General features: G+C 41.7%; 1 protein-coding gene across 2 annotated transcripts in view; it reads left to right on the top strand.

The window, feature by feature from the left end:
• Positions 1-12911, top strand: part of CYFIP1 (cytoplasmic FMR1 interacting protein 1) — a 143476-nt gene that overhangs the window by 91265 nt on the left and 39300 nt on the right. For both annotated transcript variants that reach the window (XM_077774609.1, XM_077774608.1), the window contains exon 23: positions 6273-6360. In XM_077774609.1, the coding sequence (XP_077630735.1) occupies positions 6273-6360 (88 nt within the window). The remainder of the gene's footprint in view (positions 1-6272; positions 6361-12911) is intronic.

Genomic DNA, 12911 nt, shown 5'->3' with positions numbered 1-12911 from the left:
CAGTCAGTCTTCTCGGGTTAGGGGGCTCCTAGGCCTGGCTGGGCACACACCAGAACCAGACTTTACACACTACTCATCATTGTTTAACTTCTTATAAAGTGCCCAGTTTCCTGAAACAAGTATCTTTCAAATTGTTAGAGTATGAATGAACTGAAACAATATTTTTATTACATAAACAATGTATCATAATTGTAGAAAAGCTAGAAATCATGTATACATATGTGAGGGGGGAAATACTTAAATCCCTAGAGACTGCTTTCATTAAAAAATGTGTTGGGGGGAGCACCTGGGTGGCTCAGTTGGTTAAGCATCCGTCTTTGGCTCAGGTCATGATCTCACAGTTCATGAGTTTGTGTCCTGCATCTGAGCTATTAGCTTAGAGTGTGGAGCCTACTTTGCATTCTGTGTCTCCCTCTCTGTCTGCCCATCCCCTGCTTATGCTCTCAATTTCTCTCTCAAAAATAAAAACATAAACATTTTTTAAAATGTGTTGGGGCTGTTCGGTGGCTCAGTTGGTTAAGCATCTGACTCTTGATTTGGGCTCAGATCATGATCTCATGGTCATGAGACTAAGCCCCACATTCAAGCTCTGTGCTGGGTGTGGATTCTGCTTATGATTCTCTCTCTCCCTCTATCTCTACCCCTTCCCTACTCTCTTTCTCTCTCTCTCTCTAAATAAATATATAAACATTTTTAAATTTTTATTTATTTATTTTTATTTGTTTATGTTTATTTCTGAGAGAGAGACAGAGAGAGACAGCATGAGCAGGGGAGGGTCAGAGAGAAAAGGAGATACAGAATCTGAAATAGGCCCCGGGCTCTGAGCCAGCTGTCAGCATAGAGCCCGATGAGGGGCTTAAACCTACGAACCGTGAGATTATGACCTGAGCCAAAGTCAGACGCTCAACCGACTGAGCCACCCAGGCGCCCCAGTAAACATTTTTTTAAATGCCATTCAGTCAGATATACATATGTATTTTTTACTTTGCAGAAATGAGTACTATTAGGCATACCATTATATACTCATTCGTACTCCACATGATATATCACAAGGAGGGTCATTCTGTATTAGAGTATAAATAATGCTTTTCTGCTTCTGAAAATTTGTTTGTGTCATGGCTGATGTTTGCAGGACCAGTGGGCTGTTTTGGTTGACCCATTTGGAACCTTTGGGATTAATTTCTGTTACCTTTCCTTAAATAGTTTTTGCCTTATCAGGTGTTTCTGAAGGTGACATGCAACAGAACCCCACTATCACTAGACTGATAAAAGGTGTTATGATGAGGTTGGAATAGGGCAACACAGGGAGTTGTGATTTTTTTGGTATTATTTTATATTGTATTTTTTAAATGTTTATTTATATTAAGAGAGAGAGAAAGTGGGGGAGGGGTAGAGGGAGAGAGAAAGAGACGGAATCATAAGCAGGCTCCATGCTGTTAGCACAGAGCCCAGCCTGACCTGGGGTTCAGACTCACAAACTCAGATCATGACCTGAGCCAAAACCAAGAGTCAGTTACTTAACCAACTGAGTGAACTAGGCTTTTTAAAAATTATCTAGCAGTTAGTCTCCATTTAAGGGGTTTCTCAGAGATCTTGCAAAAGGAATAATTAGAGCATTCCCCATGCCTCCTTTATGCCTGTTGCACTGCCCTGGTCTCTTTGGTGATGGTTCAATGGGTCAGGTCCTCATAAATGATGTGAGCTGTGTAGAAGGACTGCAGAGGAGAATCAGAATTACATGATGATGAAAAGCCAGCATTTGCCATAAACTCTTGTGTTGAATTGCTATGTTTTCTGAAAGACATTTTAGACATATGAACAGAAGTTGGGTGAGGAAGACTGGAGTTAGGGAAATAGATCAGATTCTATTTGAGTCCCTGCCCAATAAGGTAGGCCCTTGTGGGTGCCCTATTTGGGGTTGATGATGAAGAACATCCCCCGATCCAAGGCTGCCTGGCCTGCTGGCTGCAGGAATCTCATTGTCAAAGACAGAATTGACAGAGCTCAGGTCAGGAATTTGGTGCTCTGAAGGGTAGAAAACCTCCAGGCAAGCGTCGATTATAGGACCCCAGTGGAACTGTCTGTGTGAGGAACATTGAGGCATCTAATATATAACTGAGGAGTGGTGCCAGGTCACATCTCAGCCCTCAGCTTCCTGAGACCACACAACACAATGTCTGATGTAAATGACAGCCAGCAGAAGGGACAACATTGGGTGCCTTCGTCTCTTGTGGCATATATGTTCCATTGGCCCATGAGATGTGAATACCCCTGTTTGCAGAGTGAGCACAAAGCCCATGGATGCTGTGAAAGGGCCCAACCTGTGTTGTAAGGAGGCTGTTCTGACCACCAAGGCTCCTGGAGAACTGAACTGGAATCCTGAGAAGATAGACAAAATTGTGTCACCCAATATTTTAATTCCATCCCTGAGGGTTTCCTATGGACTGTTCATGAGAAACCAGAATTTCATTGGTTGCTTATTTTTTATTAGTGATTTTGCCGGATGGCTCTAGGAAGTGGTTTAGGGTGGTCTGGGACTTAAATTTAACCTACAGCTAATAATTGTGTGAAAATGCTATAGCTCTGGGAATAGGCCAATGATCAGGATCAGAGTCAGACCTCAGAGGGAGGAAGGCCACAGAGGAAGGGGTGTGTCCTCCATGCAATGTACCATGAAGCAAAGGGTGTTACTTTGTCTGTTACTGGTGATGTTAACTTCTGTCTTTTGGTTAGGATGGTGGCTGCCTGGTGTCTCCACTGACATGTTATCATTTTTTCTGTTTAGAATTTATAAGTAACTTATAGAGGAATATTTGAGATTTTATAAATCAGCTGTTCTTCATTAAAATTTGGCCCACTAGTTTTACCGTCTGTTGATGATTCTTATGCAAATCAGTTATCATTATGATGGTTGAACAATGTTATCATTCCATGTATATATATTAGTTGGCCTTCTGCTATATATGTTAGCATGTATTTATTTGTTTATTGTAAGTAAAGATTTGTGGTTTCTAACTCAGCATTGTAATCTGTTATTAACATGATTTAGTTTTTGTGGCTCACATTTTGTGGCTCCCATTTTGACCAGTGGGAGCCCCTTCCACCTGGTTTTCGTGTCCTAATAGCTGTCTGCATCGTTTTGAAGCACTGCCCTACTTTCTGCACCACAAGAAGTACCAGGTTCATCTTGTACTTCTCCTGCTGTATCTTAGCAATTTGTTATTTCTACAAGGATTTCTTTCAGTGGAGAATATTTTACAACTAAGCTTAATGTTTACAAAGTCAGTCTGGATGTTAGGTATGCTCATTGCTACTGGAATGTCATTGTTCTAGATTCTTTTGATGTTCAGAGCTAGGGAGTACCTGACTACATACTGTATTAAGTCCCAGTAACAAATTACCACAAACCATGGGGCTTAAAATAACAAAAATTTTTCTTCTCACAGTTCTGGAGCCTAGATATCCAAAACCAAGGTGTCAGCAGGGCTGTGGTCCTTCTGAGACTCTGGGTAGAATCTTTTCTTGCCTCTCTCCAGCTTCAAGTAGGTGGTCAGCAATTTTTGGCCTTCTTAGCATGCAGCTGTTACATTCCAGTCTCTGCCTCCTTAGACAACAAGGACATGAGTCCTATTGGATCAAGGGCCTGCTCTGCTTCAGAATAACTTTATCTTAACTAATTACATCTACAGTAGCCCTATTTCTAAATAAGATCACACTCTGAGATACTGGTAGTTAGGACCTCAAATTATCTTTTTAAAGGACACAAACCCATAAAATGTTTATGTGGTGGGGGTTGGGGGTTGTTTCTCTGTAGCTGTCTATATATTCTAACCCTGAATTCACACTGATCTCTTCAATTTCAATTCAGCACTGCGGTTCTAATTCTCGTTTTCTCCCTCTCTTTCATTTTTGTAACCCTTTTCTACACTGAGAATCCTGTTTCGTTATTCTTAGTATATAAATTGTTTTTTTTTTTTGCATGTATTTATTTTTGAGAGACAGAGAGACAGAGCACAAGTGGGCAAGGGGCAGAGAGAGAATGAGACACAGAATCCAAAGCAGGCTCTAGGCTCTGAGCTGTCAGCACAGAGCCCGACGTGGAGCTCGAACCCATGAACTGTGAGATCATGACCTGAGCTGAAGTCAGATGCTTAACCGACTAAGCCACCCAGGTGCCCCTCATTATTCTTAGTATATTTACTCACTTGCTTAATTCTAGAAAATGCATAAAGTTGAAAATTACTAATTGTTTCCACTATGAAATACAAGCCTACTAACTGGAATTCCATTTTTTTGTCTTTACATTGAGCATATATATACTCAATATATATATATATGACTATATATGTGTGTGTATATAGTCAAAATACAGTGTTTAAAAGTTATTTGGGATAATGAAGTAATAGGGTTTGGATTTATCTTTTGCCTTAAACAAGTGAAAAATTTATGAAACCACTGTTTTCAGACATTGCTTGTTACCCTAAGGGAAAGGAAACAAAGGAGGAGAGTCCTATGACTTCCCTGGCTTTCTGCCTAGAAGCACTTTCTAGGCTTCAGTGTGGAGGGGTATATCCCAAGTGCATCTTGGAAGTTATATTTGGTGGAAGAGACAGATTGGAAACAGAGGAAGCTGAGACAGTTGGAATTTGCAGTATGGGGGAAGAGAGAGCTACACAGAGAAATAGCTACTGAGACCTAACTTAGGGGCCCTTTAGTCTTTGCTTGAATATTAAACTGTGTGTGCATTGGGTGGATCTTCACAAGGATAGGCAAAGAACAACTTTTTGGGGGCTGTAAGCTTAATAATTCCCAGAGCCAACACAGAGCTAGGAGCCATCTGAGGCCCTGCGAGCAAGAATGGGAAAGCCTCCTCGAATACCTACGCATTCAGTAGAATTGCTAGAGGGGCCTGCCTTAGTACTAGCCCTAAGGTGTTTACCTATGCCACCCTAATTATGAAAGGTACAGCTGACTTGCAAGCATTGTTAACATTCTGCCCAAGATAACTCAACACTCTTTAAAGAGTAACAACAAGGGGGCACCTGGGTGGCTCAGTTGGTTGAGCATCTGACTTTGGCTCAGGTCATGATCTCACAGTTGGTGGATTCGAACCCCACGTCAGGCTATGTGCTGACAGCTAGTTCAGAGCCTGGAGCCTGTTTCAGATTCTATGTCTTCCTCTCTCTCTGACCCTTCCCTGCTCACACTGTCTCTCTCTTTCAGAAATAAATAAAAAACACTAAAAAAATTTTAAAGGATAACAACAAAATCCAGACACTCAAAAGCATGGCATTTCTGTGTAAATATACTCCCCTCAGATATGCATGTTCATTTCATGCCCTGGTGGTTTATGCCAATTACATCCTTTTTTGTTTATTAAAGTGTATAATCAAGTTTTCATGCTTAATAGTTAGCAAATCCATATATTTTTCTTAATGATCCTTCTTTATAAAAGTTTTTTTTTTTTTTTTTTTAATTTATTTTGAGAAAGAGAGCAAGCAAGCAGGGGAGGAGCAGAAAGAGTGTGCGGGAGAGAATCGCAAGCAGGTTCCTCCGTGGTATCAGCACAACACAGAGCCCGACATGGGGCTGGAACGCATGGACTGAGATCATGACCTGAGCCAACATCAGAGCCAGACATTTAACCAACTGAGCCACCCAGGAGCCCCAAACTTTTATATGTTTAAATGAACCTTCTGATTTGAAAGTATTAGCCAAGTTTGACATGTCTGCTTTAAAATCCAAGCATTTGATTTTCAATGTCTCTTAAACCATTATCAAGCCACAGTCTGTTGGCGAAATGCATGTGGTTACAAGCACTTAGTTTGCTCATTCTTCCCATTAGCTTGTAACTAGTGATTTGAGTAACTGGATATTATTGCCTATATCTTCCTTCCCATCCTGTCTCCGAGGTCATCACCATGTCCAGAGGCCCAACAATGCCTGAGTACTAGGTTATTACAACTTGTCAGTGGACTACATTAGGCATGAAATGGGCCTGGTACCAACAGACCAGACTGCTTTCCAAAGTTTGTAGACTGCTTATTCGGTGGTAGGACCTGGTGTTCTCACTCTGTGAACTTTGGATACATGTATATCATACTTCAGAGTGTTTATATCATCTGTACTATGGTTTTTGATTTCTTAGAATTTTCCTATGTGATGATTATATCAGTTAACTGGGAAGATTTAGCTGATGAGTACTGGAAAGTTCTGAATTTTAAAGAAGTACTGTTAAATTTTTTGTTTTCTTTTTATCCTTTTTTTTTTAGATTTGTTCGGACAGTATTACCATTTTCTCAGGAATTTCAAAGAGATAAACAGCCTAATGCACAACCCCAGTATTTACATGGATCAAAGGTAGGTTCTTTTGTGTTTGTGTTACGATTTTTTAAATTCACAATGGAGCATATTTTCTAGTTTAGTTTAATTCACGTTGGTGGCAGTGATTTAAATGTATCATGTCATGTGTGAAATGTTGTTTTCTTCTATTAGCATCTTCCTAAAAAGTAATAGTAGTGTTGGACCACCCTCTGGCTATGTCTTGGGTGTGCAGCTAGGCCTGGCCTCACTCCTGCCACTGCAGTAAGTGAGATTGTCAGCAGATTTAATGGTTTAAAAATATCAAACCAGGAAAGTGTGTTATAGGCTCAAGGACATATCTGTGACAGAGAGGCTAGGATATCTTCTCCAAGTATGGTGCCATGAAGGGAAGGACTGAGCTGGAAGGGGGCATGGAGAAAAGGATTGACATCCAGAAACTACAGGCAAGCAGGCAAACTGGCAAAAGCCATGGAACCGCTGCTGTCTAGTAAGGTAAGACAAGTGTCCAGGCTGAGAGTGGCTGAATTTGTAACAAGTTAAGAGTATTATTAAAAGTTAGTTTTGTTAATATTTAAAATAATCTTATAGTTTCATAAGAAAAAGACAAACCCTTCTGTAGTGAAAAGGAGATAGATGCAATGAGCAGGTATTTCCAAAAACTGTAGTAAAAAATTAGAAATAGGTAACCAGCCTCACCAGTAATTAAAGAAAAATAAATGAGTGCACGATTCTAGGGGACCAGCTGAAATGTTTATCAATATTTAAATGTTCTCATTTGTAGAAAGCTGGACAGCTAAGGGAATAAATCAGACAAGTATAAAGTAAAGTCTGCTATGGGGGTGGTCATAACAACATTGTCAAAAAATACGGAAGCAACCTAACTGACCATCAGGAACACTAGGACAACTTACTGTCCACTGGAATACAGTCATTACAGATACTTATGTAGATCCTGTGATAAGTTGTGGGTTCTGTATTTTAAGTTGAAAAAAAAAAACCCCACACTCCAAACAGAATAATCCTAATTATAAAAAGATATATCCAGAGAAAAGATTAGTGTATGCTAAACAGTGGCTGTCTCTGGGAGAGCTGAGTCTGAGAAACGTTTTCCTTTTCTGAACTCCGTTTATGATGTATGTGCATTGTTCTCACTAGTTATTTTAACCTGTGGACTGTATGGGGAAGTAGAGTGTGGCCCCTGCCTGGGTGTGGACACTGGTGCCTGCGGCCTTGGAGCTTAAAGCTCTGAGGGGCTCAAGTTTGGGCAGTACCATCTCTGTAATTTCTGTACATTCTTCTCACAGGTGTAGAAATGAGCCTATTAGTGGGGGAGAGGGGGAGATGAGGGGAGATGGGCATGGAGGAGGGCACTTGTAGGGAAGAGCACTGGGTATTATATGGAAACCAACTTGACAATAAACTATTTGCAAAAAAAAAAAAAGAAAAAAGAAAAAAGAAAAAAAAAGAAATGAGCCTATTAACATAATGTCATAAAAAGGACCACTCTTCAGATCCCTAGTGCTGGCTCTCTGGAGGGAATCAGAACGTCAGCCTTCCCTTCTGCCTAGTCTTTGAAGAGACAGGTCCTTGGCTCGCCCTCCTTCTCTCCCTTCAACTTCTCCATGTTTGTGATGTCTTCTCCCTTTGGCCACTCCTGTCATCACAACACTTTATAAACTAATGTGACCATTTAAAGTTTTCAACCTGTCAGCCAAGAGGGAAATGGTAGATGTCTTAGTGGGACAAGCCAGAGGGTTAATTAAGTAAAGGATATATTTGGGAGGAAAGGGAAACCAGTATTAGCAGAGCTAGAAACTGCCTGTGTTTTGCAAGGATATGTGGAATTTCAAGCTGAAATGGATGCTGTCTCTATTTTCTGCATTTGGGTGGCATCATGTGCTCTGCATTGTATGTGGGAAGGGCATGTCCACTTGAGAAGCTGCGTTCCTAGGATGCTGTGAAAGGGACTGTTGTGATAGAACCTCGGCTGGTTTTTAGAGAGGTCTTGCTCTAACAAGATCTGGATGCTGAGAAGGAACCAACCCTGCAGAGGTCCCTGGGGGCCCAAAGCTCTGTCACAAGATGGGGGGTGGGGGAGGGGTTGTATATGGCAGGCAGCTTGGGGATGGGATCTGAGGGAGGGGCCAAGTGCAGTTGAAGAATGATGCCAGGTGGAAAGATGTTACCCTCGTCCAGGCAGGAGGTAGTACCTTGGACCAGGTGGCATTGACAGAGATAAAAGTATTTAGGCTCAAGGGGTATTTTGGAAGTGGATGTGACTGGAGTTTGGCTGATAACCCAAAGATGGAGGGAGAGAGAAAAGGAAGACCCAAAGATGTTTCCTAGATTTCTGGCAGTTGGTGAGTGGAAGTGTCCATTTTTGAAGTCAGGCAGGGCTAGATTTAGGAGGGTTAAAGGGAAGAGGCCTTTATCCCTGGTGCCTGTGTCCACTCCTCTTCTAAGTCTGTCTCCTCTGCATGTCATAGACCTTGCTCTTGAGTGAGGGGGAGGATGCTGATGCTGCCCTGTTGGATGTCTGTTTTGGACATATCCAGGCAGGTTTTATGGCTCTCAGCTGAGGCAGGGGTTATGGGAGTTGAGAAGGTGTGCTGGGTTGAAGGATCATGTTGGTCCCATTGGTTATGGTCAGGATTTTGGCTGCTCTGTTAAGCCTCGTGATGATGACCAGGAGTGAAGAAAGCCAAACATCATTGTTCTTTCTGCTGTGTTCTGGGACTGAGTGTCATTTTTGAAAATATTAAGAAATTTTTTTTTTTTTTTTACTGATATCAAGTTGTAGTTATAGTCTCAGGGCTCACTCAGCAGGTGTTTCCTGAGCATGTGCTGTGACCCGGGTTGCACCTGGCCTCAGCCAGGGAGCAGGGTTCTTGGTTTAGCGAGTGAGTGCAGGCCTTGATCCACAGAAGACTGAAGATGTTGACTGGGCACCGGGGTGCAGACAAGTATGAAGAGCCAGAATAGCCTGGTCTGGTCAAGAGAAGGGCACCCCAGCAGTTTTATGAACGTGGCCAGTGAGTCAGGGAGGATGGAAAAGGGACTGAGGCTGTTGAGATACAAGCAGGGGACCTTGGTGCCCTGCCCTCTCCCTTCCTCCCACTTGTCTGAAGATTTCTCACCTCCAGAGGAGTCCCCAGGAGCACTTGCCTCAGAGAAGGGAGGTGGAAGATAAAGCACCTGGCTTAGTGCTGCCACTGGGAAACCCCTCTGGTCAGATGGGTGATGCTTATGGTGGGACACGAGGCCCAGGCAATTAACAGACTTTGCTTCTGCCCCATGCCCAGGAGACACCCACACTCAATGGACCCTGAGAGAAAGCTATTCTCATGCTCTNGAGAGACAGCATGAGCAGGGGAGGGTCAGAGAGAGAGGGAGACACAGAATCTGAAGCAGGCTCCAGGCTCTGAGCTGGCTATCAGCACAGAGCCCAATGCGGGGCTCGAACCCACAAACTGTGAGATCATGACCTGAGTCGAAGTTGGACACTTAACCGACTGAGCCACCCAGGCACCCCAACTTGCTTTTGAATCTCAAGGCAGTTGAAGCCATGACACAAATCGAGGGGGGGTGCTACCCCACATGACCTACACTAGGACACCCTTTTAGATGCCAGCTGATCTGAGAAGTAGAAAAGATGCTTCTAATCCATTCTTTCCTAATCTTTTATCCTTTAGAGTGTAAACCTTTAATTTCTGTCTTCTTGTTTGCCCTCATTGCTGTCACTACATATGGTAACTTAAACTCGATTCTGCTAGAACCATGCCTTTGGAAGTGAGCAAACACTGTGATTCTGGCTGGTGTATTGGTGCAGGCTGCCCACCTCCTCTGCCCCTCCAGAAAGGCATGAGGTGGATGATATTGAGAAGGATTAGAATAAGTACTCTAATGCCCCCTTTCTGAAATTAAAATGCAATCAGTGTTGAAACCTATCTGGAAGCTTACTACCTGAAGAAAAGTGTATATCAAAGATGACTGAAAAGTCTTATTTGGGGGAACTAAAGAAAGCAATTATCAGAGAGGAGTATTGAATCAAAACAACCAGAATATAGTGTACAGGTATAGAATTCATGTTTAACCACTACACTGATGCCATTTTACTCAGAATATATCATAGTTATGTTTTAATTAGTAAAGTTTGATAATGTAAAATGAATGAATGAATGAATGAATGGATAAATAAATAAATAAATAAATAAATGTAGTGTTTTACCTCCTTGGAACTAAAAGAAGCTTTATGTAGTTTTAGAAGATAGGACTAGAAACTTTGGCAAGTAAGAGAAATTTCTTGGGTCTCTGTTAACTAAAAGATTTGCTATGAACTAGGCTTGATTCTGAAGTTTAATCCCTGTTGTTGGCATGACCACAAATATGTCTTTCTTATGCTAAGATAAAAAGAAAAGAGCCTGTGCGAAGGAGGAACCAAGAAATGAAGTGATTTTTCCATTCTCTGTCCTCCATTTTATCCCCTGCCCCAGCAGTTGGAGAGGATGAGAAGGCATAAGGGAAGTTTGGCCCTTTGAGGAAAGGTAGATGCTCATGATACCACACATTTGCACAGCGTCTGGCCATGAGGGTATCAGGCCAACCTCCTGCATCATCCTTGGAGGAATGAATTCCTGGGGAGAAGGCTTGTGGTATTGGTTCTGAGAGAGAGGTTCTTCACCAGCACTATTGTGTCCATACTGCTGGCCAAACACATTGTGCATCCATCCTGGTGCTAATGGCTCAGGATTTGTTTTTTTACTGCAGGATTTTCCTCCAGGAATTCAGGCAGCAGTGTTATACCTCATGTGTCCTCAGGGACATGAGCAGACCAGGGAATATCTGCACAGTAGGTACCCATTTGGAGGAAAAGAAAGATTAGGTGAATTGGACTTGATTGTTCTTTTAAAAGTGATCAGCTGTGACTGAACTACAGATTTCAGCCTCAGTTTGTGAAATTACGTTTGTGTCATTTTTATTCTTCTACCCTAAACTAGTATTTTTTGTTAAATTGTTTGGATTCTAACAATTCTGCCAAAAATTTGGGTGAGTGACATTGATGTTGACTGTTCATCTTATATGATACTTTTTTGAGGACCAAAAAAGGAAGAATGACAATACATTGTATGAATCAGAGTTGATTATTATATTCAAAGCCAGCATTTTACTTTGTTTTGTTGCAATGCAATTTAAAGTGTCCATACCTGTGAGATTATGGAATACACATGAATCCAATTAAAAAATCTAATAGTTTTTTTTTTTTTAATGAATGATGAACTAGTACAGGTGTCTTGTGAGAATAATATTGAATTAGATGAGTGGCTCATCATAATGCTATTTGGTTCTTGGAATATCACACTCTGAGTGAACATACTATGCTCTTGAGTGTGTCACTGATGTTCTCTTTCTGTAAGATAAGTAAGATTGTCCCTGATGTACAGTTGAAGACTCATAGCTTCAAGGGTGTTAGAGAACCCAAGACACCGCTATTGAGTCTAGTGGCACGTCATCTGGTTTCAAAGTGAGCCCCAGGTCTTTGATGCCGGGTGTGGCCAGCAAACTGTTTCTTGAATTGAGCTGTAAGACTGGACATCCAAATAACTTCCTTCTTCTAAATCTAAGTATTTTATAATAAAGTGTTCATAACTTTGGCCTGTTCAGAGGTAGTGCCTTCTCTTCTTCCTCTGAGTAGTTACATCACTTTGGTTGTAATGCCCCTGGAATGTGCCCTATTTGGGGTGAGTGTAGTCCATAGGGAAGCTGGACATTAGCCAGAGGTGTGGTTGAGGGTGGCAGGAGGGCAGGACCCCAATTTTTTTTTAATTTTTTAATGTTTGGTTATTTTTGATGTAGTCCCAATATATTTGAGAGAGAGAGACAGAGCATGAGTGGGGGAGGGATGAGAGAGAGGGAGACACAGCCTGAAGCAGGTTCCAGGCTCTGAGATGTCAGCACAGAGCCCGACACGGGGCTCAAACTCACAAACCCGTGAGATCATGACCTGGTTTGAAGTCAGATGCTTAACTGACTCAGCCACCCAGGCACTCCTGGGACCAGGTAATATTAAGCTACAGGCCCCAAGCAATTCAGGGCGGCTTTGAAAATGACTTTTCTCATTGGTAATATGAGGCCCTCAGATTTCTTTTTGTTTTTAAATTTTATTTTAATTCCAGTTAGTTAATATACAGTGTTACATAAGTTTAGGTGTACAGTATACTGATTCAGCAATTCCATACATCACCCAGTGCCCATCACAAGTGCACTCCTTAATCCCCATCACCTATTTCACCTATCCACCCCTCCTATAACCATCAGCTTGTTCTCTATAATTAAGAGTCTGACTCTGGGTTTACCCCTCTCTCCTTTTTCCCCCTTTACTCATTTGTTTTGTTTCATAAATTCCACATATGAGTGAAATCATATGGTATTTGTCTTTCTCTGAGTGGCTTCTCATTAAGGATGATATTAGCTGTTATTTTTTCACTTATGACCTTTATTGAGATATGTTCCTTTCAACCTACTTTGTTGAGGGTTTTTATCATGAATGGATGCTATACTCTGTCAAATGCTTTTTCTGTGTGTATTGA

Source organism: Crocuta crocuta, unplaced genomic scaffold (genome assembly GCF_008692635.1).
Source record: "Crocuta crocuta isolate KB4526 unplaced genomic scaffold, BGI_CrCroc_1.0 scaffold469, whole genome shotgun sequence".
Taxonomy (NCBI): Eukaryota; Metazoa; Chordata; class Mammalia; order Carnivora; family Hyaenidae; genus Crocuta; species Crocuta crocuta.
Note: the sequence above shows the minus strand (reverse complement) of the source record. Positions and strands in the feature narration are given on the sequence as shown.